Genomic DNA, 27,540 nt, shown 5'->3' with positions numbered 1-27,540 from the left:
AAGATTGAGGTGTGGTTAGCAGTGTGCTTACTGAGGCGCTTCAGCATCATTTGTTTTGGATTCTGGCTCCCGAGGGAAAGCCAAGCAAATGGTTTTGTTGAATGTTTCTGCCATTGGCTGCGTATTTCTTGTAATGGGGGAAGTGGCACAAATGACACGGTAGTTTGGCTAAAATTTCTTTATTAAGCACATGGAGCTGACATCTGAACCACAATGAAAACAAGTCTTAGCGATGACAATTTAATGCATGAAAAAATGAACACCTGGAACCCACTGACTCAATATATTCCCTTCCAATGTCTCACTAGGAATCTGAATCAGCAGTGTTTCCAAAAGGTATCAAAATGCTGTCCGGCATTGATAAATTAAACCCAAAATAGCTCACGATAATGACGGTAAACTCGTTTAAGCTCAATAAATACGCTCTGACGAAACAAAGAAACCTGGTGACACAATTGGAAAAACGTAAAAGACATTCAATCTGTGTAAAAGGCATTAGAAAACAGTCAATACACCGTTATTTACAACATACAGTAGAATCCTGTTATTAAGAGGCATATCAAACACGGTCTACAGACCTAGCTCTGGTCAAATGTACAGCAGACAGAACTCTAGCTAGAAACTATATACAGTCAGAAGGATGGAAACACTTCATTTAGAACCTCCATTACACATTTACAAGCATTATATAAACACTTCATTCTGGTGTAAGGAGATATAAGGACAATGTTTATTAATGTCAACAATTATAACTTCTTTGAGCATTTGTGACTGATGTATAAACAATGAATGTGTATGAAACATGAGGTATTTATTATTAGAATGATTGTATTAACTATGTATTGTGTTGTATTTACTTAAATCTTCAGCCTCCGACACAACTGAGTCTCTTCCGTTAGCTGCTGAGGCTGAAAGCTCTGGAAGGACTAGTAAGTGGACCTTAAGTTCTGAAGTGAAGAATCTCAACAGGTCTTCATGAGATTAGAACACATCTATAAACATTTCTTCTTGTGTATAAACAGTTAATAGATGTTTCATAACACACTGAGGATTCTTGAGTGTTACCCTACAGCTTTGTTATATTGTGTTATTAATATGTAATTCATCAGCTACAAATGTATTATGGGAGGTTAGAATTGTTCACAAATGCATTGACACTTAAAAATGTCAACGCTGCGCATGACTGTATTACTGTGTGTAATAAACCATTTATTAAGGGTTTATATTATGCATGCTAATTACAAGCTTTAAAGTGTTGTCAAATTGACATGTGAGGAATCAAGGCCAGTATAATATTTGCACATGTGTGACCACTTGATCAACACTGCTGAGAGCCTCCGAGTTAGAAAACCTACAAATAGATCAGATCAGCCTCTCTCAGTGAAACGGACCATATGTATTCATTAAAAGGGACCATATGTATTCATTAAAAGGTGAGGAAACCAAGTATAGACAGCTGGATTAGAGATTATTTGGAATCTATAGAGCGAGCAGCATCGCTTCTTTAAGATCTGGACGGGGGGGGGGGGGGGTCCCCAGAGTTTTTTTTGGTTTAAAAAAATACCTTAAACTGAGTAATTTCCCCTCATTCTCTCTGAATGGTCAGCTGAACATTCATTTGGTGAACTCTAGATTTCCTGCCTTACCTATATGCTGTATGTTATGAAACATCAGACCATTTTGCCTCTTCTTAGGTGGCAGGAGTGAAGATGAGTCATGCTCGTCATTTGATGTTTTACGGTTTCAGGATGACGAAGACAGTTGAGCAATTCTATAAAAAAAATGGGCTCTACAGGATGATGTTTTACCCAAATGATGTAGAGATTTTTAGGCATTCTTTTATCTGAAAATGCTTAGTGCATATAGCTGCCGTGAATGGGAAAAAAAATCTCCCCGTGGGCGGAAGCCCCCAGACCCCCTCGGTTTGGGCTGCTTATATCATCTGGCTCCGCCCAGGTAGCCACATTGGGGCTCTTTGAGTCTGATCAAAGTCTGCTTGGAATAAAAGGCCATGATGGCAATTATATCTGATGGTGTATAGCCCCCCCACATAGATTTATTTTATATATCTCCTAAAAGGCCTGGTAATAAAACTATGTGCAACAATATCAATGACAAAATGTGGCCACATAAAAGCATGTATCAATAAAGCACTGGGTCACTACTTGTAACAGCTTTAACATTCTCATTCCTACATATCTATTGGAGCAGTCACTCCTGTTTGACCATAAAAACAATCCCAGATTACTAATGTCTCTGCTTCTTCTTGACCAGAGGACAGAACACATGACATGTCCAGTGTTATCAGGAGAACACAACAAACACAATGAAAAAAAGGCAATTGGAATGTTGTGCTACTGTGTTGTATAATAACAACAATAGCCTAAAACATTTGTGAGGAAAAGCTCATTATTTAAGGTTGATATGTGCCTCTGTGGATTTGCTCGTACCATTTAGTGGCTGATATCAGGAGCGTCTCCTCCTGGGTGTATCTGCACTGTAGGGTGGGGCGTCTCTCCATTCCGGTCCGTCAAGTCCGTCTACTTGTGTTTATGTTGATCCCCAACGCTGCCGACGTTACACCAGTTTCTTGGCCTCAAAGAAGCTTTTGAGGTGCTTCATCTGCCAAATGCCGATGACGAGGAGGATGAGTGTCTGAGCGATGGACCACCAGAGCACACGCTGGTTGGTGCTCTCGCTCGTCATGCGAAACCGCTCCTCGCGATACTGCAGAAGACACCAATGAAGTCACAAGAGAGGTCATTAACAGCAACTGTACCCAATCAGCCATGGAGTGAACCTGTCACCTCACACATTACTTAGGCTGGTTGCACCAACACCGATTCATTCTCAAACCTGATTAAATGATGGTTTCACTTTAAATCATGTTGCACTAAACTTTCTTAAAATGAGGAAATATTCCCTTTAAAGTCAATTTTCAGTAATTGTTCTGCCCTCAGGACTGGGGAATTAGCGCCCCCTCCTGGGCCCTTTAGGTTGTGTTGTTAATTTGCATTTATTTTGACATGCACTCTGACATGGAACAGGAAGTTCGCCACATGCGGTAGTTTTAGGTAGATGGTCTCAGAAAATCATCCGCTGCCATCCATCATGTGTTTACGCCTTCGAAAGCACAGTCTGTAAGTATTTGTTTAGCACAGACCACAGAATAGTATTTTAGTAATACTTTCTTCTTAAGTATATTTGTAAAGGTTAATTTTGTATCCGTAGCCAGTTGTTGTTACACTATACGTTTGACTGCTACAGAAGCGTAGGAGATGCATAAAGTTAAATTTGTAGTGTGTAATTCATATGCATATTGCTCATTGTGTCCTTCTGTTTGTTTTAATTTTACTCTTATTTAATTCGTGTACGTTGTCAAAAAAGACATCTTCGGTAATACTGTTCCGCAGTTTCTTCGGGTCCCATGGGTTGGTCCGTCACATGGGCCAACCACAGTCTCTTCGCTTCATCATTTGTGGAGCTGGACTTCACCATGAGCCACTTCTGCGTCAAGTATTCTTGTACCGACTCCTTCGGGTCTTTCTTCGCCACCATAGCCTTGATCTTTTTGAACTCGTTAAAGCTCTGGGTGGAGGCTTGCATCTCTGTTAACCCGACGTTTCCTTCAGTTGTGGCAAGGTTGTTGCTTCGTTTTGAGCCCGGCCCCGCTGCCGGCTGCTCTTCTTCGCTGTCCGAGATGTCTTGTTGCCGCGCCTTTTCTTCTTCCTGGGCCAACTTGAAGGCTGCTTTCTTCAACCGTCGTAGCATAACATCATACACTACTGCCAGAAAGCCCGTGCGGAAATTACTTGTCAGCTTTGTGCAGGCTGCGAGGGAGCCGTAGGTTGGGGTCATCAGAAAATTCGCCCATTCTCCTTTTGTGGCGTATACCATTACCCCCTTCATTCCCTCGAGGTCGTGTGTCCACATCTCCGGAACATCGTAGCCTGTTTGACCAACTTCTGGAGCATAGGCTTGTCTCCCGTCCTTGGTCGTCATGGGCCCATATCGGTCATCTCTGGCCAGGCCCCGTGAAGCCGAGTACACCGACAGAAGGGGCAGTGGGTTCTTTGGGCCATTCGATTGAGGTCAGGCTTGGCACCGTCTCTTCTTCATCTGACTCGTCTGAGTCGTTGGCTGCGGAGTCTGACTCGCTCTCTTCCTCTGGTGGTGGTGTGAGGGGCGCTGGATGGGTCGCTTCGGGTGTCCTCACCGGTGTTCTGAGACTTGCCCCACTTTGGCCCCGACTCATGAACCTTATGGACCCTTCTCCGGTACTTTTGTATTTCATTCTCTGCAGACCTAAGGATTCTGCTGGGCTTGTCCCCGCGTTTTCTGATCGTCTTGTCACAGGAGTCTCTACCTCGGTTTGCACTGCTACCCCTCTTGAGTTGGCGGTTGTTGTTTCTTTCTTCCTCGAGGGTTTCTCCTGGCTCGTGCTGGTGCGTGGTGATCTCATCTCTCGGCTCGATGGTCCAGGTGTCAACTCTAGGTAACTCCCCCCTTCATCCTCTTCCTTTCGTGGGTCTGGTTTTGAGGGGAGCCGGGGTCGCACTGCCCTTGCAATCGGCGCTTCTTCGTCTTCGGGCTTTCCTGCCCTCCAGTTGTTGGGTCCTTCAGTCATCAGGAGGGGTCTCAGTACCCTCTCCTTCCTCTCCTGGTATTGCGCTACCGAGGTGACGATGACCAACTCTTGGATATGACTCCAGCTGTGTCCGACTTTCATCAGTTGGTTCATAACTCTCATGGCCGCTTCTTCGGCCACTTACCATGGTAGGCCGCCGGACCTGGTACCGTCGATGCAAATGACAACCCTTTTGTATGTCAACTCACTGGCTCGGTCTACTCCTTCTGCCAGTGCTTCCTCTAGGTCATCCCGGTAGGCGTCCAGGTTGTTTCCCCCCTGGTACCCTTCAATTGGTACATGCAGTATGGCAAAGTAGGTTGATTCTCCCCCACTTGTAACAACTACTGATGTTTTCTTTTTCCGATAGCTGTTGAGCCTTTCTTCAACCTCTTTTTTGTACAGTGCTCCTCCTTGGCGCATCAGCGCTTTTCTGAACCGGCTGAGATGAGGTTTCAGATTGGAGTTGGTCAAGACTACCAATCCATGGCCCTCCAGGTCCCAGGGTTCCCCGAAATGATTGTAGGCTGTTATCCCGGTCTGGTTGGCATACTTCTTGGTGCCATCGGGCATTTTCTTTAGCGGCGGGAGGAGATCGTCTTGTCGCGGAACATTAGGGTGCTTCTTTTTCCCCGTCTCTTTCTTGTGCTGCTCCGGCTCTTGGTTGTCCACGCCCTCTAGTGTCTTTCGCACTAGAGTGGGGATCCCTAGAGTAAAGGCCGATGAGTGTGCGAGTTGTTTTCCGCTTCTGCTCAACAGCGAGTCTTCCTCCTCATCCGCTTTTCCTTCTTTTGAATCGTCAGACTCACTTTCGGACGAGGCCTCCGCTGGGGTTTCAGTCCCCCCACGTGGCTGAAGGTTTCGTCTTCTGGTTCGGCATAACCGTCCATGCTTTGTACATAGCGAGCTATGTCGTCTCGCTCTTTTTGGTTCTTTGTAGCGGGGTGTAGCCTTTACCGATGGTTTTATAATGACTTCACCCGCTCCTATTTCTGCTGCCAGCATTTTTACAATGGCATCAAAATCTGGTGAGGGGCTTATCATGGTGACGATTCTACCCGTGAGGGTTTGAAGCACCAATAGCCACCAGGCCAGCCATTCTCCCACTTCTTTCTTGGTTTTCGGCCTTTTCGGCCGATCTGGACACCGTACCACCGCTACAGCCATCCCTGAGAGGAGTTGGAGTATGCGAAGAGCGGATTTCTCTCCGGAGAAAAAGAGATAATACAATGGAGAGAATTAAAAAACGACTGCGTGGTCTGCATGATGCCGACCACCCTGATTGTTCAATGGGAGGGACCCGGGAACCAGAAACCGGTTCGGGTTACCGGGAGAAGAAGAGAGTTCAACAGTATGCACCATAAGCCGGTGAAGGTTATGGATGCCTACGTTTGCGGCATGTGCCGAGTGGAGATGTTGCCCAGGTTAACCATCATCACCCAGTGGGACCTACGAGGGGAGAAGCCAAGCTTTAGGGACTGCTTCTGCCAGTGGGACGGGGAGCGGCTGCACCTCTGTGGATCATGTGCCCTTCTCCAAAGAAACGGGAAAATGGTGCAGGCTGGTATGGCAGAAGGATGGCAGGTGAGAAAGTTCATTGAGCCCCTACAGACCCTGGCACCAGCCTCATGGGACTCTCGGGCTCCTGAGACTTTTCTTGAACCAGTTTGTGAAGAGTCCGGGGTACCCTCTGCACCATCTCTGGACCAATTGGATGAAGAACCACTGGACGATGGTGAGGGCCGGAGCGCTGGACCAAGGGGAACTTGGAGAGAGTCAGTGTGGAGGAATTGGCCATACAGCCCAGCCCAGGCAGAGATCGTCTACCCACCGCTGGCTGCAGTGCAGGTTCCTGCTGCCTTCAGAGTTTATCGCGACCCTGATGGACCAGGGTATAGCTCGCTGGCAGCTGAGTTGCCAGATTGCAGACGAGACATGGCGATAACCCACGGCTGGATGGGGCCCTGGGAGCTCACTTCCTGGAACCGGTTAATAGAGGAAGTTTTCTGTGACCAAAATGCCCAGGTACAGGAACTAGCCGGGGTGCCAAGAGAAGACGGAGCCCGGGGCACGAATCTCCATTATCGAGTCACCAACCTGGATGCTTTTGGCCACTCAGGGGCCAGGGCAAAAGAAAAAAGTAAGATCTTTACGATCACCCCGGAGGGGTGGCAAAGAGAAGGAGTCATACAAATACCCGGTTCATGGGCGGCTAGAGCGGCTACGCCCACATGGCCTGAGCGGACAATGCGCGTGATGGTGACGGTGAGGACCGTGATGGTCCCATTCGTCGGCGTATTCTCCCTTGGGGTTGTTTTGACCAGAGCGGACGAGGCGTGGCCTCCACCGGAACAACGCGCAAGATCTAGAGGGTTTAAAGCCTGGGCCCGGAAGGCGTTTCACAAGTCAAGCTCTGGCGGAAGAAGAGATAGAAGCAAGAGCGAGTAGAAGCATAATTGAAGAAAAAGGAAGTTGATTGTTGCAATGTCGCACCCAAACCAAAAAGGCAAACAAGGACGGAAAAGGAAAAAGATTTCCTCTGATCCCAACACACCAGTAAGACCATATATTAAATTACCTAATGAAAGAGTCTACCTCGACAAACCAAAGAGATTTTTTATACAGAAAAGGATTCTGTGGATCCGGAGCATATTTTTGCAGCAATGGCGAGTACCAAAGATCCCCAGACCTACGGATACCAGGGAAAGGAGACTTACGAAGGACCTTACGGAACGGCTGGGAGCTCCAGTACGATAGAGTTTTAGTCATGCTGACTTGCCCATGGTTGATGCAGCCGGTTCCCTGTTGTCCTGCCTCGTCTCCCTGGATCTTGAACACCACTCGCCTAACGGTGAAAGGGAAACATCTGAAATTAAGGTGGGGACCTAACTACGCTGACCATTTGCAAGATGAATATGTCGAGATTTGGCTGGGTGAGGAGGTGATTTGGACGAACAGCCCAATTATGCGGCGCCGAACGGCTCTGCACGTTAAAAACAAAAAACGTTGTGTCATTGAGAATCACGACATGAGGTTACACACTGTCCATTACTGCCTGCCTAGTCCAGGCCCGCTAAATCCGAATCCAGACCTACGGATGATGAATATGCCATACACCAAGGTCAGGAATTGGATGCATCTCCAGCAAAATCACTCCGACCTATGGGCAAAAGTAACGGAGCTCCAGACGGAAGAAGGAGAGCCCCTATTCGCAGCACTCGCCCAAGTCAGAAACTATATTTCACCGGAACACAAGGAGGGGTACAGACGGCTGACCTGGCGTGCGGATGACGATGGAGACTGCATCGGGCCACTCCCACAGCCACAGTCGCTGGTCGTCACCTACTATCGATGGGTGTGGAGAGGGCTGGATGAAAGAATAGGACACCACCCCTCAGTGCTATATCATCGACTCCTGTGGGGAAGGGTTGTTCAGACTGACCCGGACTCGCCTCCGTACTTCAGCTCCAGCCATCACGAACCAACAACGGACCTGCAACCGCAGACCTCCACCCAGGCGGCACCTACTCCATGGATCTCCCAAGTCTGCTTGGGGGAGTTCAAGGAACTAGGCGACCCGCAAGATTAAAACCCAACAAATCAGTAAGCAGAGGCAAGCGACTACAACAATCAAGTAAACGACCACGGAACGGAAAAAGGATATGTTTTTGCGTAATGGCTAAAATGGTAGCAGTATTGGCGGGACTAGCAGTTGTCCTGGCTATACTGTACCACTATGGTAGTGAACCATGGGACCTAACTCATGTAAGGGTGTCCTACGCTACCACAAAGAGGTTCGACCAGACATGCTGGACGGTGGAACCTGCAACAATTGTTCTCTCCAAATACGCTGGATTGGGGAGCAACATCACCCGGTTGGACCTGGAAGGTCTAAAGGGATTGCAAGAAGGGGGAGAGACAGCCCCGAATCTGACTGCTACTATCGTCGCGTGGATCGCTACCTGGAGGCAAACGGGTGGAATCAACGACACAGACATAGAAACAGATTGGACTAAAGAAATCCAGCGACTGACAGAGAATTCAACATGGAAAGTGGATGAAATATCTACGGAAGAAGAAGAAATAAAGATAACAATCTTGATCCAGAAAGAAAGAGCAGAGAAAAGGGCACAGTGTAATTGGATTTACCCCGAGTACGGGGTCCCAGGCTGGTACTGTTCATGGGCATGTGTCCTATGGGCAGAGCGAGGGACCGAGGGATACTGGAAACCCGAGGTAATATACGCAGCGAGCCACCGCAATGATACGTGCTTAACTATTTTGCCAGGAGAAGGGGATTTCTGGGGACACTACAATCTCACCTGCGAGGCTACACCACCACGACGTAAGCCCAGGCGGCCTAGAGTGAGGCCACTGGGTAACTGCACGACCAGTTGGGTGAACAACACCATAGGCCACGCTGACAATACAACGCAGCAAGCAGAAGAGGAAGAGGTGAGTCCTACGACTCCAGAGCCCACGGAATGGCAGCCGCCACCGAGATTCAAGCCACGAGAATCCAGTCATCGTAAAAATATGAGCAGGAGGTGGGCAAGGGAATGTATACTAACCAAGCTCCCCAAACTTGATAGGTGTTTCTGGAACGTATTCTTCTACTGTACTACCCAGAATTACTTCGTAATAACCGCGGCAACAAAACCACAGTATCAGGCTCATAAGTACCTCTATCTACCCCAACCTAATGCCCAGTATGAGGAATGGCTCAACAAGACATTGCCCTGGATATGGGTAACATCGCTGGAGCATTTCAGGGGATCCTTCCGCCAGGGATACTCCAGGGCCAGCCACGGCCTCGTAGGACCTAGAAGGACAGACATGCATGTACAAAAACTGCCTAAACCAGAGGATTTGATGACAGTCCCACTCGGAGATTTCCAGAAAATTGACACGTGTGTGACCAACAAAATGTTTGAGGCTCTGAATGGTACAGAGTATCTAGCCGAGGGAGCCTCACCGCGATGCACACTCTGGCAAGAGTGGCACCGGGTTTGGGGGACATGGCTATATGACTGTACGGGCCTGAAGGAAAATCAAACCATCAAGGGGACCCTACAAGCTTGGAAAGAGGGCCATACCAGAGACGGTAGTTCAACCTGGTGGGGCCTGCAGAAGGATGAAATAATGGCGTGGGTGGTGCCATGCCTAGCTGAGACGACAAATTACTGGGTGAAGTATCAGTATATTGCCACAGTGTACTCAAAGGACAAGGACATCTGGCCCGGCCTATGGAGCAAACCAGAACCCTATGTGGGTCCACGACCCTGGAAGATGGAGTGTGACCGAGGCAATACTACTTGCAACATCAGCCTGGCCGGAAGACATTGTGAAGCCGTGCCAGGGTGGAAAGACCATTGTCAAAGATACTATGGTGATGAGTATGACACCCATGTGCAAGAAGTAACCTGGGTGAAAGGACAAGACAAGAAATGGCGCAGATCAGGTCCACTAACAAGCAGCTGTACCAACTTAATCCTGGGCCATCGTATGAAAAACAGAAAGAATGTGAACGGACAGATCATTCCGCCAGTAACAGACCCTACAGTTTTTCTGGCTGAGGGTCACGCCTTCACGAGGAAGTCGAGGAAGAAAAGGTAAGTGAAAGACAGGCCCCTCCTAAGAGGAAGGGAGGGCCATACCCGTCTATAAAGGGTAGACTACAGGAGTGCCACAGCCATTGCAGACCCGGATCTTCAACCAACAGCCTCGACCAAAAAGAAATCTACACAACAGCCAACATGACATCTGACGCCACCTCAACCATGAGCACCAGCCTGACCACTTTCGGAGTGAGTACAATCTCCACCACCGCGGCCCCAGGCCTGACCACTATCAGAGAGGTTGCAACTGAAGCATTCCAAAACTCCTCAGCCGCAGACCCAGTATCAGTGATTAGATTAACCGAGCTGGACTTTTGGGTCCTTGAGATCATATGGTTCTTCTACTGCTGTATGGGTGACTGGTCCGTATCCCAGCCACTAAGAATGCTGACCCTAGTTGCAGGATGTCTGAAGACGGCGATCGAGAACATCTATCGCGGGTCGATGCGGATCACCCTTTCCTGGTTTGCGACATACCTCTTGGGGAGAGTCAACATTGACACCACACGCTTCGGTCTGGCGAAGGGAGGAATGGTGGTCCTCTGGTTGGGATTCGATGTAGCTGCCATTTTCTACAAACCATTGAAACTGGTGTCAACACTCATCGAAGCCGTAATAGCAGTTGCTGCACTGGCCTACCTCATGGTCATGACCATGGCTTTGCAACAAAGAGGAAGAGGGCGTTGGCTCCACAAGATCCTCACCATTACTTTTTGGGGCCTGGGTTGGGGAGTGAATGTCGCCATCTACTGGGCGGGCTCCGAATCCTCGATCGCCATAGCAGCCTGGCTCATGATGTACGAGGCACTTTTTCCCCGGAAGAACAGAACCGAGAGCCCAGGCTTAACACCTCCGATGGCGTTGAGATCACCATGGCTGAGTCGCCTGGCTTTGAGGCGCTCCTTGGCACAGTCCGATGCTAATAGGGGATCTTAAAGAAAAATATAAGATCACCCCCTGCTAAGCTCGCTTTGCCTAAACCGCTTAAATTTAGCACTATTAATGAAGTCTTTGTGTTCGATTCATTGCAGGAGGGTGCCGGCTGCATCTGCTGTGGAATCCTCACGGAGCAGGCAATGCATCTATGGGTGATAACCCCTGCGTTATGGTGCACCCAGTGCTACCTGGGGCATTTCTCAATAGGAGCAGCCAGCGGCATCTTCTGCAAAGGAAGTACCCCTTTTATGCCGGCAATGAATGTAGTCGACTGTATGGAAATAGAAACACAGGCGAAAGTAATATGGAATTCTGCAGCAGGCGCTGATCCTCAGATCCAATTCTATACCAATGGTATGTACTGTCCAGTATATACCAAATTATGGGAATTGCCTGATGGTACTCGGGTATCTACCACCCATCTTGTCGATGGTCGGTTCGTCGTCATTGGCCCACGCTTACCTCCGGTGCTCTATCGATCACCATCCCCTCCTCCCGAGGACATCAACAACGCTGCAAGCGCGCCAGAGGTGGAGCACCGCGACGTGGGTATACAGACGGAGACCGCAGGAATAGTACCAAACCTGATGGGAATGTGGGGATTCGATGAGGAATGGGGGGAACTGGTAGAAGTCATCCCTGAAGGGCTAGCGGGCTATCGGGATAATGGAGACGACACGTTTTGCAGCCCTGCCCCTACCCTGGGTTCCCTCTCTCCAACCACCATCCTGGACCAGAACGTGTTGGCTCTGACGCGGGAAATGGACGCGCAGCTGAAAGAGGCAGATGAGGAGGACGAACTCCTGGGATTGCAGCCGCCGGGGTTGGACGGGCTGGTGGTGGTCGACAGCTGGGAGCGAGGATCAAACTCATCCTCACTAGAAGACGACGTGCTTATCATCACCGCTCCAGGCGACGACGACTCCCTGCAGGGGGACGACTAACACGGCACGGCAGCCTGCGACCTCAAGAAGGGGGTGTCAAAAAAGAGGATTGAGATCCCAGGAAAGCTGCCTTAAATGAAGGAATACAGTTCGATGTGAAAGTAGTATAAAGGGACACAAAGCATATAATAAGTAATCATTTTAAAGCAAGTATGTATAACATAATGATAATGAAGTGATTTAACAAATGTATAACTGAGGAAGAAGTAAAGTCTGTGTATGTGTGTGGAAAGAGCTGATGTAAGCAGGATGGGGACCTTAGGGGACCTTAACGGATGAGATCATAACAGATGGTGGGGTGATGTCCGAACATGCCCCGCAAAAGAAGGAAGTGAGAGTGTCCACACCAGAAAGTTAGGGCGTTGTTCACAGCACACACACATTTAATCAATGATGTCATGTAAATCACATGCCGAGGGAGGGAGTGTTGGGGAGGAGGGAGGGGAGAGAGCTCCAAGTAATAAAAAGGAAGACTTGCAGATAGCAAGACGGGATTCAACGCGGGAGCCACCCAAGTGCTCCACGGAGAAGACACTGGACCTCGCTCAACAAACCGCACCGGAGGACTTCGTCTCTGTTCACGGGAAGAAGACAGCCGATTCCAGGACAAAGATTGAAAGACGGAGATTTTCCTCTCCCCCCCTGTTTGACTTTAACAACTGGACAACAGATGGACGCCGACGCCCTAAAAGACTTTGTACCGAGTCTGAGAGAGCGCTGAACGGACTTCGTTGGCCTCGCAGGAGGCCAGACCTTCAGCTCCTGAAAACCCCACAAAGGACTTTTTTATCACATCGTGAATCCAGCTCCACCGAGCCGCCTCGGCATCGACAATTAATGAGTATAACCTGAAAAGAAATTGTAACCTGATTGAATTAAGTATCGTATATTATTATGAAGAGCTGTAGACTAGGTAGAAGCGCCCGGCCAGGGTGGCCCCTCGGTCGAGTGCACGTTACCAGTGGAAGCAGGGTAGACGTCAGGAGTAACGGTAGTAAGCAGAAGCCAGGCGAGTTTCCTCGACAGAACACCAGCTCGACAATCTTTTAATAGAGAGCCGAGTCAGTAGGTAGCCCCGTATCGGGCCAGAGAACCCCCCGGATCTAACAACGTCGATGCTGCACAATAAAGCATCTGGAGCTTGGAAGCTACATCCTGACTCCCGTATTCATATGGATGGAGTTTGGCTTACTGCTGAATTGTGTACCAAGTTACACACGCACACAGAGCAGTACAGTAAAAAGACTGATACGCAGCTGGCTAAACAACTCTACAACAACGGAACGCAGTGAGTAACAATCATTATGGATGAAAAGCATCTGAAAGCTGCTACACAAGAGGAAACGCAGAGCTTGCAAGATGGAGGATCTGTCCGCAATTCCAAACATTCTGGTTCATCAAGATCTTCTAGATCATCTGTTGGTGCTGCAGCAGCACAAGCAAGAGCGAGAGCAGAGGCTGCGCGAGCATGGGCTACATTTGCAGAGAGGGAAATCGCCATGAAAGTTGACAAAGCTAGACTAGAGGCTAATCTGGAAGCCCTGCATCTTGAAAAGGAGGCTGCAGCTGCTATTGCCCAGGCAGAGGTATTGGAGTCAGCTGCAGAGTTTGAGGGTGATGAGCTTCGTAGCAGAAAAAGCCACACAGCAATAGTAAAAGGCACACATCAACGTGTGAGTGATTACATCAGGGACCAAGCCAGTCATTTTAGCCATCAGTCTGAGTCATTCTTAAACTTGCCACATGAACAACAACCAAATAATCCCACTTGGCTTCCTTCTGAACAGTCTAAGAATGCTTTCAAGGAAGAGGACAACCTGTATGTTGTCTTTGATGCCTGTACCTCCCCACGTGCCCAACGCCAGATCTCACAGAAGCCCCACTCATTGTTCCAGCAACACAATAGAAATCCTGGTCAATCTACAAAAGAGCAATTACTGCAAAGACCAGTCAGTGATGTTTTGCATCAACAGCCAAATTATAATGCACCTCAGTCTGCAGGTGGTTCACCTGTACACCACCCAGAGTCCTCTGTTACGATGGACATGGCAAAGTATCTGGCACGCAAAGAGCTTGTGAGCACCAGTCTGTCACACTTTGATGACCGCCCAGAAACTTATAGAGCATGGAGGTCATCTTTCCTCAACACAATAAGACACTTGGATCTTACCGCTAGTGAAGAGTTGGATTTGCTGTTGAAATGGCTTGGCAAGGAGTCCTCCGAACATGTCCGGCGTTTGAGGGCAGTTCATATAAGCAAACCAGAAGAAGCTCTCAAAAAGGCCTGGGACAGGCTCGAAGAATGTTACAGCTCCCCAGAGGTCATAGAAAGTGCCCTTTTTAAGAAGCTTGACAGCTTTCCTAAGATATCAAGTAAAGAATACTACAAATTAAGAGAATTAGGGGATCTTTTAATGGAGCTACTTGCAGCAAAGGAAGATGGTTATCTACCAGGCTTGACATACCTGGACACCACCCGTGGCGTCGGACCCATTGTGGAAAAGCTGCCATACGGGTTACAGGAGAAATGGATTTCGCAAGGATCAAAGTTTAAGGAGGAGCATCATGTCTCTTATCCCCCTTTTTCTTTCTTCACCCATTTCATCTGTCGTGAAGCCAAAATCAGAAATGACCCCAGCTTTGCACTCCCTAGCAACAGCTCCCCTCAAAGAGAGAAAACATTCTTAAAGCACATTAACTTTAAAACTCCAGTGTCAGTGCATAAGACTAATGTCTCCCCTGTTGCAGCTCAGAACGAGACAGTATTTAAAGAAGATGTAGCTAAACACTTCCCATCGAATCATCAAAGAACGGAAAGCCTACCTGAAGGAGCAGGGGATCTGCTTCAAGTGCTGCTCATCTTCGCATCTCGCTCGAAACTGCAAAACCACATTAAAGTGTGACGAGTGCAACAGTGAACGTCATCATACAGCTCTACATCCTGGACCACCTCCGTGGGCTACCAGGACCTTACGCTCCCCATCAGAAGATGGCGGGGAGAGCGAAACAGAACACGGCAGAGAGGAGGAAGAAGAGCGTACTTCATCAACACCTGCTGTGAACTCTATGTACTGAGGTTTGTTGCAACAACTTTACGGCAAAGTCCTGTTCTAAGATATGCCTCGTCAAAGTGTATCCCGACGGACGCCCTGAGAATGCTTTCAAAATGTATGCTATGCTCGATGATCAGAGCAACAGGTCCTTAGCCAGATCGGAGTTTTTTGATCTGTTTGATATCCAAGGGGATGCACTACCCTACACTTTGAAGACATGTGCTGGTGCGAAAGAGAGTTCAGGTAGAAAACCAACCGGCTATCAGATTGAAGCACTGAACGGTGGAATCAGCCTTACACTGCCGACACTGATCGAATGCAATGACATCCCAGACAATCGAGAAGAGATCCCAACACCTGAGGCTGCTCTACATCACCTGCACCTCAAGAGTCTTGCTGCCGTGATCCCAGCTCTAGATCATAAAGCCCACATCCTCCTTTTGCTGGGCAGAGATGTTCTTAGAGCCCATAAAGTGAGACAGCAGATCAACGGCCCTGGCAATACACCCTTTGCTCAGAAGCTGGACCTAGGGTGGGTCTTAGTTGGTGATGTGTGCTTAGGAAATGTTCATAAGCCCACTGTTCACAGCTTTAAGACAAATATCTTAGAAAATGGAAGACCTTCACTGTTTAAGCCATGTACAAGTCACATCCATTTCAAAGATAAGTTCAGTTCCAGCTCACCACATGGTCTCTCTCAAGGTCTCTGGAATAATAGAACAGAGGAAGACTCCCTTGGCCACACTGTCTTCGGGAGAACTATGGACGATGACAAACATGCACATTCCTTTGAGGATGAATACTTCTTAAAGGCAATGGACAGAGAGGTTTTTCAGGATGACTCAAACAGCTGGGTCGCACCTCTCCCCTTCAAGTCTCCAAGGCCACCTCTGCCAGGCAATCGGGGGCAAGCCGTCAGCCGCCTCCGTTCTCCACGGCGCACCCTAGACCGAAAACTGAAAATGAAAGACCAGTATTTTACCTTCATGCAGAGGGTATTCAACAACAACCATGCAGAGCCGGCACCTCCACTGTACAAGGGAAAAGAGTGCTGGTATTTACCTACCTTTGGAGTCCATCACCCCAGAAAGCCTGACCAGATCAAAGTTGTTTTTGACTCCAGTGCACAATACAATGGCATCTCTCTGAACAACGTCCTGCTCACTGGACCAGACCTGAATAACAGTCTCTTGGGGGTCCTGATTCGCTTCAGGAAGGAACGCGTGGCAGTGACTGCAGACATTCAACAGATGTTCCATTGTTTCGTTGTGAGAGAGGATCATCGGGACTACCTGCGATTTCTCTGGTATCGTGACAATGACCCAAGCAAGGATGTGGTAGAGTACCGTATGATGGTCCATGTATTCGGCAACAGCCCCCCACCAGCTGTAGCCACTTACGGCCTCAGAAGAGCTGCTGTGAAGGGAGAAGAGCAACATGGTCCAGACACCAGACGCTACGTAGAACGCGAGTTCTATGTAGATGACGGACTAATTTCTTTGCCAACAGAAAAGGAAGCAATTAGCCTGCTGAAGAGGACACAAGCCTCGCTCCCCGAGTCAAACTTGAGGTTGCATAAGATTACATCCAACAGCATGGATGTCCTGACAGTGTTTCCAGCAGAAGATCATGCAGTGGACATCAAAGACCTCGACTTGGGAGGAGAAACCATTCCCACACAGCGCAGCCTTGGTTTAAGCTGGGAAGTTGCTACTGACACAATCACTTTCCAGACATCTCTCAGCAACAAACCATTTACACGGCGTGGAGTTCTGTCTGTAATAAATAGCCTCTTCGATCCTCTTGGATTTGTCGCTCCTGTCACCATTCAAGGAAAGTTCCTACTCAGAGATCCGTCAATGGAAGTAAGTGACTGGGATGCTCCACTCCCACAAGAGAAATGCAGTGTGTGGGAGGCATGGAGGGATTCACTGCAAGAACTTCATCAGCTTCATATCCCTCGAGCTTACACAATCCACTCCCCCTCAAAAGCCAAACAAAAAGAAATCTGCATCTTCTCAGACGCCTCGACCAAAGCTATAGGTGCGGTAGCATACCTCAAAACGATGGCTGAAGATGGTCAGATTAACATTCGTTTCATTCTAGGAAAGGCAAGACTGGCACCACCAAGTGAGCCCACCATACCTAGATTAGAGCTTTGTGCGGCAGTACTAGCTGCGGAAATGGCGGAACTTATTGTTCAGGAAATCGACTTGCATCTTGATGCAGTCACCTTCTATTGTGACAGTAAGGTGGTACTTGGATACATACATAATGAAGCAAAACGGTTCTATGTGTATGTCCACAACCGAGTTCAGAGAATCCGACGATCTACACAGCCAGAGCAGTGGAAGTACTTACCTACAGAGCATAATCCTGCTGGTCATGCTTCAAGGTCTGTTGCAGCCTCTCAGCTTGTCAACACCAACTGGTTCACAGGACCGGCATTCTTGTATGAACCACACAAAACCCACAGTGAACAGCAAGCCGCCTTTGAGCTCATTGACCTCAACTTGGATAGAGAGATCTGACCATCAGTGTCGAGCTGTGCCACTAACACTAAAGACAAGCCACTCACCCCTGAAAGATTTGAGACATTCTCATGCTGGAACTCTTTGAAAAGAACAATTGCAATGCTCATCCACATAGCTCACTCTTTCCATCGTGCGACCCAAGTCCCTGCAGAATGCAGTCGATGGCATCAATGTTCAAAACCTTACACTGTCGGTGAGCTGTCCACAGCAATGAACACAATAATCCTCTCAGTGCAGAAGAATTCACCACACTTTCAAAGGGAGGTAACGTCAACAAGAATAGCCCACTGGCAAAGCTAAATCCACTCATAGATGAGGACGGCCTGCTCAGAGTTGGTGGCAGACTGAAGCTGGCAGACCTGAGCAACCGAGAGAAAAACCCAATAATTTTGCTTGGTAAGCATCATGTTTCCACATTGATCATACGACATCATCACGAGCAAGTTGAGCACCAAGGGCGTACTTTCACAGAGGGAGCCATTCGAGCTGCCGGCATATGGCTGATAGGTGGCAAAAGATGCATAAGCAGCATTCTCCATGGATGTGTAATTTGCCGGAAGCTTCGAGGTAAAATGGAGAGGCAGAAGATGGCAGACCTGCCAGAAGAACGGCTAAGCACTTCAGCACCTTTTACCTACACAGGCCTGGATGTTTTGGACTGTCACTGCAAGGCGCACTAGAGGAGGAATAATCCTCAATAAGCGTTGGGCAGTGCTCTTCACTTGCTTGAGTACTCGTGCTGTCCACATAGAAGTGATTGAGTCTATGGATGCTTCATCCTGTATTAATGCTCTCAGAAGGTTCTTTGCTATTCGCGGCCCCTCCAAACAGATGCATTCCGACTGCGGAACAAATTTTGTTGGTGCCTGCAATGAACTTGGATTCCAAAAAGTAATGGGCGAGTCAAAGGTGCAGATGTACATCAACAGTCAAGGATGCACATGGGACTTTAACCCTCCGCACTCTTCACATATGGGTGGCGCATGGGAGCGCCTGATTGGAGTGGCACGCAGAATCTTGGATTCTATGCTTATGCGTACAGACTCCTTCAACCTGTCTCATGAGGTTCTGTGCACTCTTATGGCGGAAGTGACGGGGATTATCAACTCAAGGCCTCTAGTACCGGTCTCTGCAGATCCAGACTCACCTCTCATACTTACTCCATCAATGCTCCTGACTCAGAAGCAGAGTGTACCACCTTCACCTGGAAAGTTCACAGAGAAGGATGTCTACAAACAACAGTGGCGTCAAGTCCAAAGCTTAGTCAACCAGTTTTGGACTCACTGGAAGCAAGAATATCTGCAGACATTGCATGTTCGTCGCAAATGGCTAGAGTCATGCCCAAACATCGAAAAGGGTGACATTGTTCTACTGAAGGACAGCAAGGCACCCCGTAATGACTGGCCTATGGCACTTGTTACGAGCACATTTCCCAGTGATGAAGGAAGAGTCTGCAAGGTAGAACTCAAAGTGACCAAGCAGGGATCAAGCAAGACATTCCTCAGACCTGTGTCTGAGATTATTCTTCTGAAGAAGAAGTAGGACTGAGACTTTTCTATTGTTATCCTGTTTAGTACTTATATATGGCATCTTTACAGATACCAAGCGGGGAGTGTTCTGCCCTCAGGACTGGGGAATTGGCGCCCCCTCCTGGGCCCTTTAGGTTGTGTTGTTAATTTGCATTTATTTTGACATGCACTCTGACATGGAACAGGAAGTTCGCCACATGCGGTAGTTTTAAGTAGATGGTCTCAGAAAATCATCCGCTGCCATCCATCATGTGTTTACGCCTTCGAAAGCATAGTCTGTAAGTATTTGCTTAGCACAGACCACAGAATAGTATTTTAGTAATACTTTCTTCTTAAGTATATTTGTAAAGGTTAATTTTGTATCTGTAGCCAGTTGTTGTTACACTATGCGTTTGACTGCTACAGAAGCGTAGGAGATGCATAAAGTTAAATTTGTAGTGTGTAATTCTTATGCATATTGGTCATTGTGTCCTTCTGTTTGTTTTAATTTTACTCTTATTTAATTCGTGTACGTCGATGATGCACAATAAAGCATCTGGAGCTTGGAAGCTACATCCTGACTCCCGTATTCATTTGGATGGAGTTTGGCTTACTGCTGAATTGTGTACCAAGTTACACACGCACACACAAGGAGAGCAGTACAGTAATCCTAGATTAAATGAACCCTCCTTGGTACAACCCAGCCTTGGTGTACTTGTATTTTTTTACTGACCCTCTGGTAGTTCTGCTCCTTCTGGATCTGCTCCACTTGGTCCAGCAGCTGTCGGACTCGCAGCTGCAGCTCCGTGAGTTTGTCCTTGGCGGCAATTTCAGGGTAGTTGTTGGTGTGTTCTCCCACCTGAATATCCAGATGCACTCTCTGCAACATGGAGAAACACATGGAAATCAACATGCTTGTATTCTACGGGCATTAACAGAAATGATCAGTAAGTGTTCAGGGTGGTTCATAAAAACAGTTCGGCTCTGCACTGGTGTTCCATGAACACAATTTTTGGTATTGTGCCAAATATTCAGCCTTCTTCAGAGATAGTGGGATGTTTAACGTCAATACCAATTATCTGGAACCAGGTCAGGTCTCAGTGAAGCACAAAACAGAGGATGAAGAAAAGTCTCTGTCTTTCCCCACCAGTCGCTGAAGTTCGTCCAGTTTGTTGCACAGTGAGCGGACGTTGGAGAGAAATATGCCGGCAGCGGTGTGCGAAGACGCACAAGCACTCCGTAACGTTTCCCTCTCCGACAGCCTTTTGACTAGAATGTCCAGTAATTCCACAGAAGTTAACAGAAAAGTTGGAAGTAAGTCCGCTGGAGTTGTTCCCTGATGTTTATGAGCTCATCTCTGGTGAAAGAGCTCCGGGTATCACAGCAGTATTTACAACAAAAAAACAACACAGAACAATGAGCACCAACACACCGAGGCAGACGTCCGCGGCGCCATCTTGAGTAGGCTATACTGTAATATAATGCATGTTTTTACATCCGTATATCTTATTTATAATTACTTTGTTATTTACATTTCTATTTTAGAATAGGAGCAACTGCAAGAAAACCCAATTTAATAGTCTCCTCAACGGAGAGAGGAACGTTGGTCCTGAAGCTTGTCACTGTATTTATACAGTACACCTTAAAGAAGGCGGCTACAGTCAGCTGTGAGTGTGAATATAAACAAAGTTCTCTGCAGCCAGATTGGAATCGGCCCTCTTTTCAAGCCTGCTCGGGCGTGCACAACCTGTGCTTGATTGACATTTTCCTCACTATCTCGTTAGCTGTGTTGCAGCTGGTAGGGAGGAACAACATACACCTTGATCACTCTTATTGGTGCATTAAGTCCAATGACCTCATAGCATAGCTCTGCCTACTTTCAGCCTCAGCAGATCTAATCAGCCAAAATAACTGGAAATACCTGTGTGGGGTGCAGGATCATAAAGAACAATGCTACTGACTATCTTACTACTACATCAAAGCAGTGACTATGTTCATACCAGTTTTCCTCCTGCAAACAGAGCCATCTTGGTGGAGTTGGAGTGCAAACAAATCTGATGCTCTCCAGGAGTGTGGGAGGTGAAGGTGAACCGTCCGTCCGACCCATATTGACGAGAGAGGATAATCTGGGAGGGTTGTAAAAGATTTTTTTTTTTTTTTATATTCTATTGAAGTATGTGGGTATGTTTTATAATACCAGCTCCTCTGTCCTTACCTTTGTCTCTGGATCCTTGATCTCCACATGCATACCAAGGCCAGGCGTGGCTGGGAGGAAGGAATTAGTCTCCTTGTCCCACAGCTGAGTCCTGTACTTTCCTGTCAGACAGGTGAAGCAACATACAGACGCATGCCGTCAGGTCTTCCAGAAATCATTCAAACGAGAGTAACTCTGCAAGACTGATGCACCAGTAACATGGCAATATAATGAAAGTAGAAGAAATGTTAATAGAGATCAACTACATAAAATAGTGCCTTTAGGTAAACACTACAAAACAGATGTAATTGTTAATGTAAAACATCCACTCTGGTGTAACACAATTCTATGGCTCGCTGAGAGAATCTCTATTTGAAATGTAAAGAGGCTAACAGTTAACCAGCAGCCACAAAAAGCTTACACATGAACGTCAGTGTTTGCGCCAACATACTACACACTACACGTTTCTTCAAACTGTCAGGTCTTTTTGTCTTTACTACTGACTTATTCAATGCAGCGTCTTTGCTGGAACCAGCTGTTCGCTTTTGCTAGTTAGCTCCGTCATGCTAACGACCCCACAGCAGCTTACCGATAACCATAGTCTCGTCCGGAATCTCTTCAATGAAACATTTCTTCTCCGTCTCTCCTATATGGAAATAGAGCGCGTGACTTGGATAAATCCAAGCTAATGCAAAAACAACTCCAGCAGCAGGGAGCATCATGTAGCTTCTCTCACTTTGCGCACATCAGCAAAAGAAGCTGTGACGCTGCAGCCAGCTGACGTCATCAACCACTGCGGAAGAAGGAAGGGGATTTCCTGTGACTTGGGAATTTTTCGCCCTGAGTTACGCCTCTCAGGCAGCACTCACTTCTTAACTGTATACCCTCCACATCACCCAAAGAGACAAGCAAGTGTATTCTTGCACAGATCATTTGAATAAATGAGCTAGGGACAGTGCATGGGAGCATTCAGTTTTAAGATAAGGTCACAATTGTAGGCTACTGCTGGAAAATGTAAGAGATAAAGAGAAAATAAAACTCAACATAAGAGTAATTTGTCAATTGCACTGTTGTTTTTGCATGTTTAGTCTCATGAAGGTTTAGAGTCAAATGCCACAACATTGATTAACCATAGACTGTATGGATTAAACCGAAGCTTGAACGGAAGTGTTGCCTGAGAAGCCAAACTCGGGGTGAAACAATCAACTGATTTCCTGCGCTAACAACAGTCGCCTCGGCTTTGACAGATAACCTCAAACCACCTTAACACGCACATTGTATCACGATAACGTTACAAAACTGGGCAAAATGACTTTCGGAAGACACAGAGTTCGTTGATGTAGGTCGTTGTTTGTGTCAGTCGGATAACCCAGCCACTGGTTGCTAAATTATCCTAGCTAGCTCATAAGCTACATCGCTAGCTATCGATCTAGCATCGGCCAGCCATCTAGCAGTGGCTAAATAGATACGCGTACTAACAAGTTGTAGTTGCAGGACCGCTTGTCGGACGACAGAACTGAAAAAGAAGAGAGGGTAAGAGGAATTTTCCACCTGTAATGTATGTAACTGTCACGTACGTTAGCAGCGCAACGTTAAGACCCAGTGTTGGTGCGGGGATGAAAAGCTTATCTGTAAAAATAATGTGAGATAATATCCAGAGTAAATTATATGCCTGTGGTAATAACATCAGCTGATTATAACGACTGGGTTACTGTTTCTGTTCGCATGGTAGCTAAAGAAATACATTAACGGTAGCCTATTCCGAGCGAGCTCTTTGCCTCATGATATTGGGAATGACGTAATGTTTTCGTCCTGTAGACTGATACCAGCATGTAGTTTATACTGCACATAGAAGAGCATTGGCACTCCATGAGTGAGTCTCTAGACAAACCCTATCAGCAGGCCATGGCCTCCTCACACGTAAAATGTACCAGGATTATGACGCGAGGTTAAAGAGAAAGCTAACGGGGATGAGGCGTGGTATGCCATGTGTCAGCATGTGATGAGGAATGCGGGGTTAGAGTCGAACTCTGTTTTTAAAATGGTGGGTTAGGTTCTGGTTCGGTTTAGCAGAGATAACGGATTAGGGTTAGTTTGGGCCAGGTTAAACATCTCAGAAAACGACTGGTATGGAGATAGGGATGAGGTTGGGTTCAGGTCAAGGGAAAGGGAAATGCGTATCGACGGTGAAACAACACCGGCGTTGTTATTTATGCAGTGATCCTCCGCAAATAACGGTTTAATGAGAGATGTGTGTGTGTGTGTGTGTGTGTCGATGATAATCTGCATGTTTGTCTGTAGGGATGGTGCAGCCCCAACCTGATGGCCCAATGCAGTGGGAGATGTCAGGAGAAGAGAGTGGCGGGACCCTCAGGGTCCCACCAGAGCTGGCATCCAATGAAGTGGTGACCAGGTTGCTGGGTGACAACCAGCAGCTTAGAGGTAGGATGCATTCCCATAATTAAATAATAATTGAATGATCATTAAAAGAAATAAAGCAATATATTTGCTCCTCTCCAAGTATGGCACACGATCTTACCAGAGGGCTGGTACAGAACATACATGGCAGACATGTTGGAACATGGTATTGGTGATTTCAATTGGTGATTTCAAAGGAAATTATAAGAAATCATTTTTTAGTAAAACAAATTTGAGGCATTATACTCGTCATACTTCATACTCTCTTTAAGCCCTGGAAATCATGAAAAACAAAATCAGATCAAATAGCCACACCTAGTTTCTCATCACTATTTGTTCAATCTATGGCCCCATGTATTTGAAAGGTGGGTTGGCATCAGGGCAGCTCTAGACTGGTTCAAATCTTATTTATTTATCAAACAAAAGTTGTTCAGTAGTAGTCTGTGATGTGGCCCCTCTGACCTGTGGTGTACCCCAAAACACAGCTATTAACAAGCACTAATAGTCAAGATCATATCCAACCTGTTGTATCTCTCTTCACAGGTGTAATGGCAAATTTCCACTGTGACTTTTTTATTTGTGATATCTGTGATATTGTTTATAATTAAAACAATATCTGTTTTATTGTCTGACCACTCAGTGTTTTGGCCCTTTTTGTTGGAGTAAGGTTAATATCAATGGTTGACCAATGAATGGTCACTGTTGTCCAGATGTCCTTGTGATGAACTCCTCCTACCCCACCACCGGGGCGGCTGTGGCTAAGTGGAGAGCAGGGCCGTCCTTCAATCAGAGGGTCTGCGGTTCAATTCCCGGCTCCGCTAGTCGCATGTCGATGTGTCCTTGAACACATGAACCCCAAAAATTTCTCCTGTAGCAATATGAATGTGATAGAATCTGAATTGTATAAAATAAATGATTATGTGAACAATGAATGGTCACTGTCGTACACAACCAACACTCTGGGTTCCTTCCTCCTTCAGACCGCATTGCATTCTGTATGAACCTTCTCTGCACCAAGAGAATAAATACTTAAAAGACATCTTTTCTTAATTTCAGTGTCATAAGTCACTCGGTACTGTTAAATCGTTTTGCCCACCACACGTATTAAGTTTTGGAATCATTACCCGTAAGAATTACCTATGAGACTTGCAGAATCAGTCATCTTCCTTTTTAATTACTTCTCAAAGCACATCTTTTCCAACATTTCTTATCTTTTTATTTATTTTTTATTATTTTTTCTGATGATATTGTTTTATTATTACATTTTATTTTTGTATTTTAGTTGCCTCATTGCAGTCTTGACATGTTTTAATCCTGGTTCAACCATTTAAAGCACGTTGCAACTTTTTTTGAAAAGTCCTGTATATATAAAGTTTATTATTACGCATTTAACTGACATGGCTCCTCTGTGTCACTCTGTGTGACGTATCAATCTCCTACCTCTCCCTTTGCCTTCATCCTTCTGTCCTCCAGAGGCCTTGCGGCGGAGCAACATAGCCTTACGTCAGCGCTGTGAGGAGATGGAGGGATGGCAGCAGAGGACAAGAGAAGAACGAGGATTTCTCAGCTGTCGTTTCCAGGAGGCCAGGGCCCTGGTGGAGAGGCTGGCCCAGGAGAACCACTCCTTACAGAGCTTGGTGAACGGACCAGCCTCTAACCTCGCCTCTAACCACTGCTGCAGCTCCAGTCAGACTGAAGACCTGCAGGGGCGCCCAGCGAGGAGCAGACCACTGGACGGACCACAGGTGAGCTCGCCAACATTCACACATCTGCTTCGTCATGTTCACACATTGTAAGGTGATTCTACATTTAACAAATTAGTTCCACAATAACATGTTGGAATATGTATGTGTATGCGGAGATTAATTCACCACTAAGTTTTATTTCTGTATGTATTTACATTAGCTGTGTGCTCATATTCTATAAAGGAATTAACTGATATTTAATGCTACATTTCATGTGTTGTGTTTCATGTCTTATGTCTTCACACATACGCCGCAAAAGTGTTTTTGTTGTTTGGGATTTATGAGATTTATATTGCTGCAATGAGAGAGAGAATGAAAGAGGACGGGGAAAGCAAGGGAGACAGAAATGGTAACTATGTATTTCTTCTTTCTCTTAAACATTTCCTGTGGATATTGGAAACCCTTGGTTCAGACACTAGATCAGCGGGAGAAGAAAAGAGTTGAAGACACGGATCGACACACACAGACCACACCGCCTCGCAGTCTGGTAAGACGTGTGACGCTGTTGGCGGCGTGCTGTGATTGCACTTTTGACGTATATGTTTGTTTTTCATCTAACTGGTTTGTCCGTGTGTCTAGGGCGACGCGAGTGTGCGTAACTCCTTGAGTAGCGCCGTCCCCTCTCCCTCTACCTCACTCTCAGAGGTATGGGGGGAGATCGTGGGCAGGGAAAATGGGCAGGTGAGCCTGCTCACTGCATCCCAACTTTCCCCCAATCAGATCCCTGACACTTACTCTGTGCTGTCCCACCCCTGGTTAAATGCTTCACCCCACCGTATCTTTCATTGCATGAAAACTAACATGGGATGGCCTGTATTGGAACTGTGTTTTACATATATTTCAACATCTCGATTCCCATCCATGTTCTTTCCCTGTATTTTTGAGCAGGAGCACTGGATTGAATGGTAGTTGGTAACCAGAAATTCCTCTGCGTCTCACTTTGTATAGAGCACAGCAGTAACACACAGCTCCAACGCACCAATGTATCCCTATTTAAAATCCATCTCTGTCTCCTTTTGTTAGCTCCGTTGGTGTTCTCTCACATCTTGGTGTAGTTCTACTTTTTGTTTGGTGTCAGTCCTCCGGCCCCGGGTGAACGTGGTCTGTCTCTGTCCAAGTCCGTGCTGTCATCACTTTCTCCCTGCATCCACTAATCCACGGTTCTTTCACTTTTATTTCTCTCGGCAGCCTGTGGAAGGCGCAAACGAGTTCCTCCAGCTGCTGAAAAGCCACAAAGAAAAACTGGAGGAAGGGATGAGGGAGCTGAGGAGGAAGAATGAAGAGCTGGAGAGGGAGAGGGACGAGGGAGAGAAAGAGAAGGAGCGACTGCGGCGCTGCATTGACCAGCTACGGGCCAAACTGGCACAGGTAACACCGTGATGCAAGCACGTAGTTCTACCTCAAGAACCAGTGCAGGGATCTAGTTCTACAGATGAGCAGGACAGACATAATGAGATGAAAGTCTATGTTTAACTGTTGGGTCAAGAAAAGGCCAATGAGGCATTCAAATGATTGTTCAGTGTGGTTGTATGAGGTGCTTCTCCATAGTCATAGTGGTGGAGTTTATAGAAAACAGACAGGAGAACCAGCACGGGAGCAAACCAATGTACTGCTGTGATGTATTTTAGACACCTAAACTAAAAACAAAGGCTGACCGAGAAAGAATGAATCAAGAATATTTCCATTGCTGTACCTTGCTGTCAGACAGCCCTTTCCAACAGGAGCCTAAGTCATGATATCTATTTTTGATCTCTTCAGAGCCACCAGAGTCTCGTGACAAAAACTTTCAGGACACAATAGTTGCTGATCTCCCGCTGCATCAATCGGTTAGTTTGCGTAATTGTGTGACTTTGAATCTGATCTAACCCTTTAAAACACCAAAGTCAGACAATAACACAATCAAACTCACCGATCAAGGCAGCGTAGTCAGCAGCTCCTGTGTCCTGCCAGGTCAAATGTTTTT

The 27,540-nt window shown here is 46.9% G+C and overlaps 2 protein-coding genes across 3 annotated transcripts; one reads left to right on the top strand and one right to left on the bottom strand.

The window, feature by feature from the left end:
- Positions 1-163: 163 nt before the first annotated feature.
- tmed4 (transmembrane p24 trafficking protein 4) lies at positions 164-22,208 on the bottom strand. Its single transcript, XM_031877561.1, has 5 exons — positions 22,004-22,208; positions 21,436-21,536; positions 21,221-21,346; positions 19,954-20,100; positions 164-2,727 (listed from the first exon to the last, which is right to left on the bottom strand). Exons 1-5 carry the CDS (start codon positions 22,134-22,136, stop codon positions 2,578-2,580), a joined length of 657 nt encoding a protein of 218 aa, XP_031733421.1. The 5' UTR covers positions 22,137-22,208; the 3' UTR covers positions 164-2,577.
- LOC116399982 (NF-kappa-B essential modulator-like) lies at positions 21,978-27,531 on the top strand. Of its 2 annotated transcripts, XM_031877560.1 has the most exons (6): positions 22,009-22,947; positions 23,716-23,856; positions 25,306-25,577; positions 25,990-26,064; positions 26,157-26,258; positions 26,766-27,531. In XM_031877560.1, exons 2-6 carry the CDS (start codon positions 23,718-23,720, stop codon positions 26,955-26,957), a joined length of 780 nt encoding a protein of 259 aa, XP_031733420.1. In that variant the 5' UTR covers positions 22,009-22,947; positions 23,716-23,717; the 3' UTR covers positions 26,958-27,531. The 2 variants fall into 2 exon arrangements, with proteins under 2 accessions (XP_031733419.1, XP_031733420.1); XM_031877559.1 differs by having other exon boundaries at positions 21,978-22,947; positions 26,157-26,849.
- Positions 27,532-27,540: the final 9 nt, after the last annotated feature.

The sequence above is a fragment of the Anarrhichthys ocellatus genome, unplaced genomic scaffold (genome assembly GCF_004355925.1).
Source record: "Anarrhichthys ocellatus isolate YVR2014 unplaced genomic scaffold, GSC_Weel_1.0 scaffold140, whole genome shotgun sequence".
Lineage (NCBI taxonomy): Eukaryota > Metazoa > Chordata > Actinopteri > Perciformes > Anarhichadidae > Anarrhichthys > Anarrhichthys ocellatus.
Note: the sequence above shows the minus strand (reverse complement) of the source record. Positions and strands in the feature narration are given on the sequence as shown.

Coding starts and splice junctions, on each gene's coding strand:
- LOC116399982 (XM_031877559.1), top strand. CDS start 23,718: ATGGTGCAGCCCCAACCTGATGGCCCAATGCAGTGGGAGATGTCAGGA. Junction 23,857..25,305: donor TGACAACCAGCAGCTTAGAG/GTAGGATGCATT, acceptor TCTGTCCTCCAG/AGGCCTTGCGGCGGAGCAAC. Junction 25,578..25,989: donor GACCACTGGACGGACCACAG/GTGAGCTCGCCA, acceptor CCCTTGGTTCAG/ACACTAGATCAGCGGGAGAA.
- tmed4 (XM_031877561.1), bottom strand. CDS start 22,136: ATGATGCTCCCTGCTGCTGGAGTTGTTTTTGCATTAGCTTGGATTTAT. Junction 20,101..21,220: donor TGTTTGCAGGAGGAAAACTG/GTATGAACATAG, acceptor TCCATGTTGCAG/AGAGTGCATCTGGATATTCA. Junction 2,728..19,953: donor AGGAGCAGAACTACCAGAGG/GTCAGTAAAAAA, acceptor TGTCTTCTGCAG/TATCGCGAGGAGCGGTTTCG.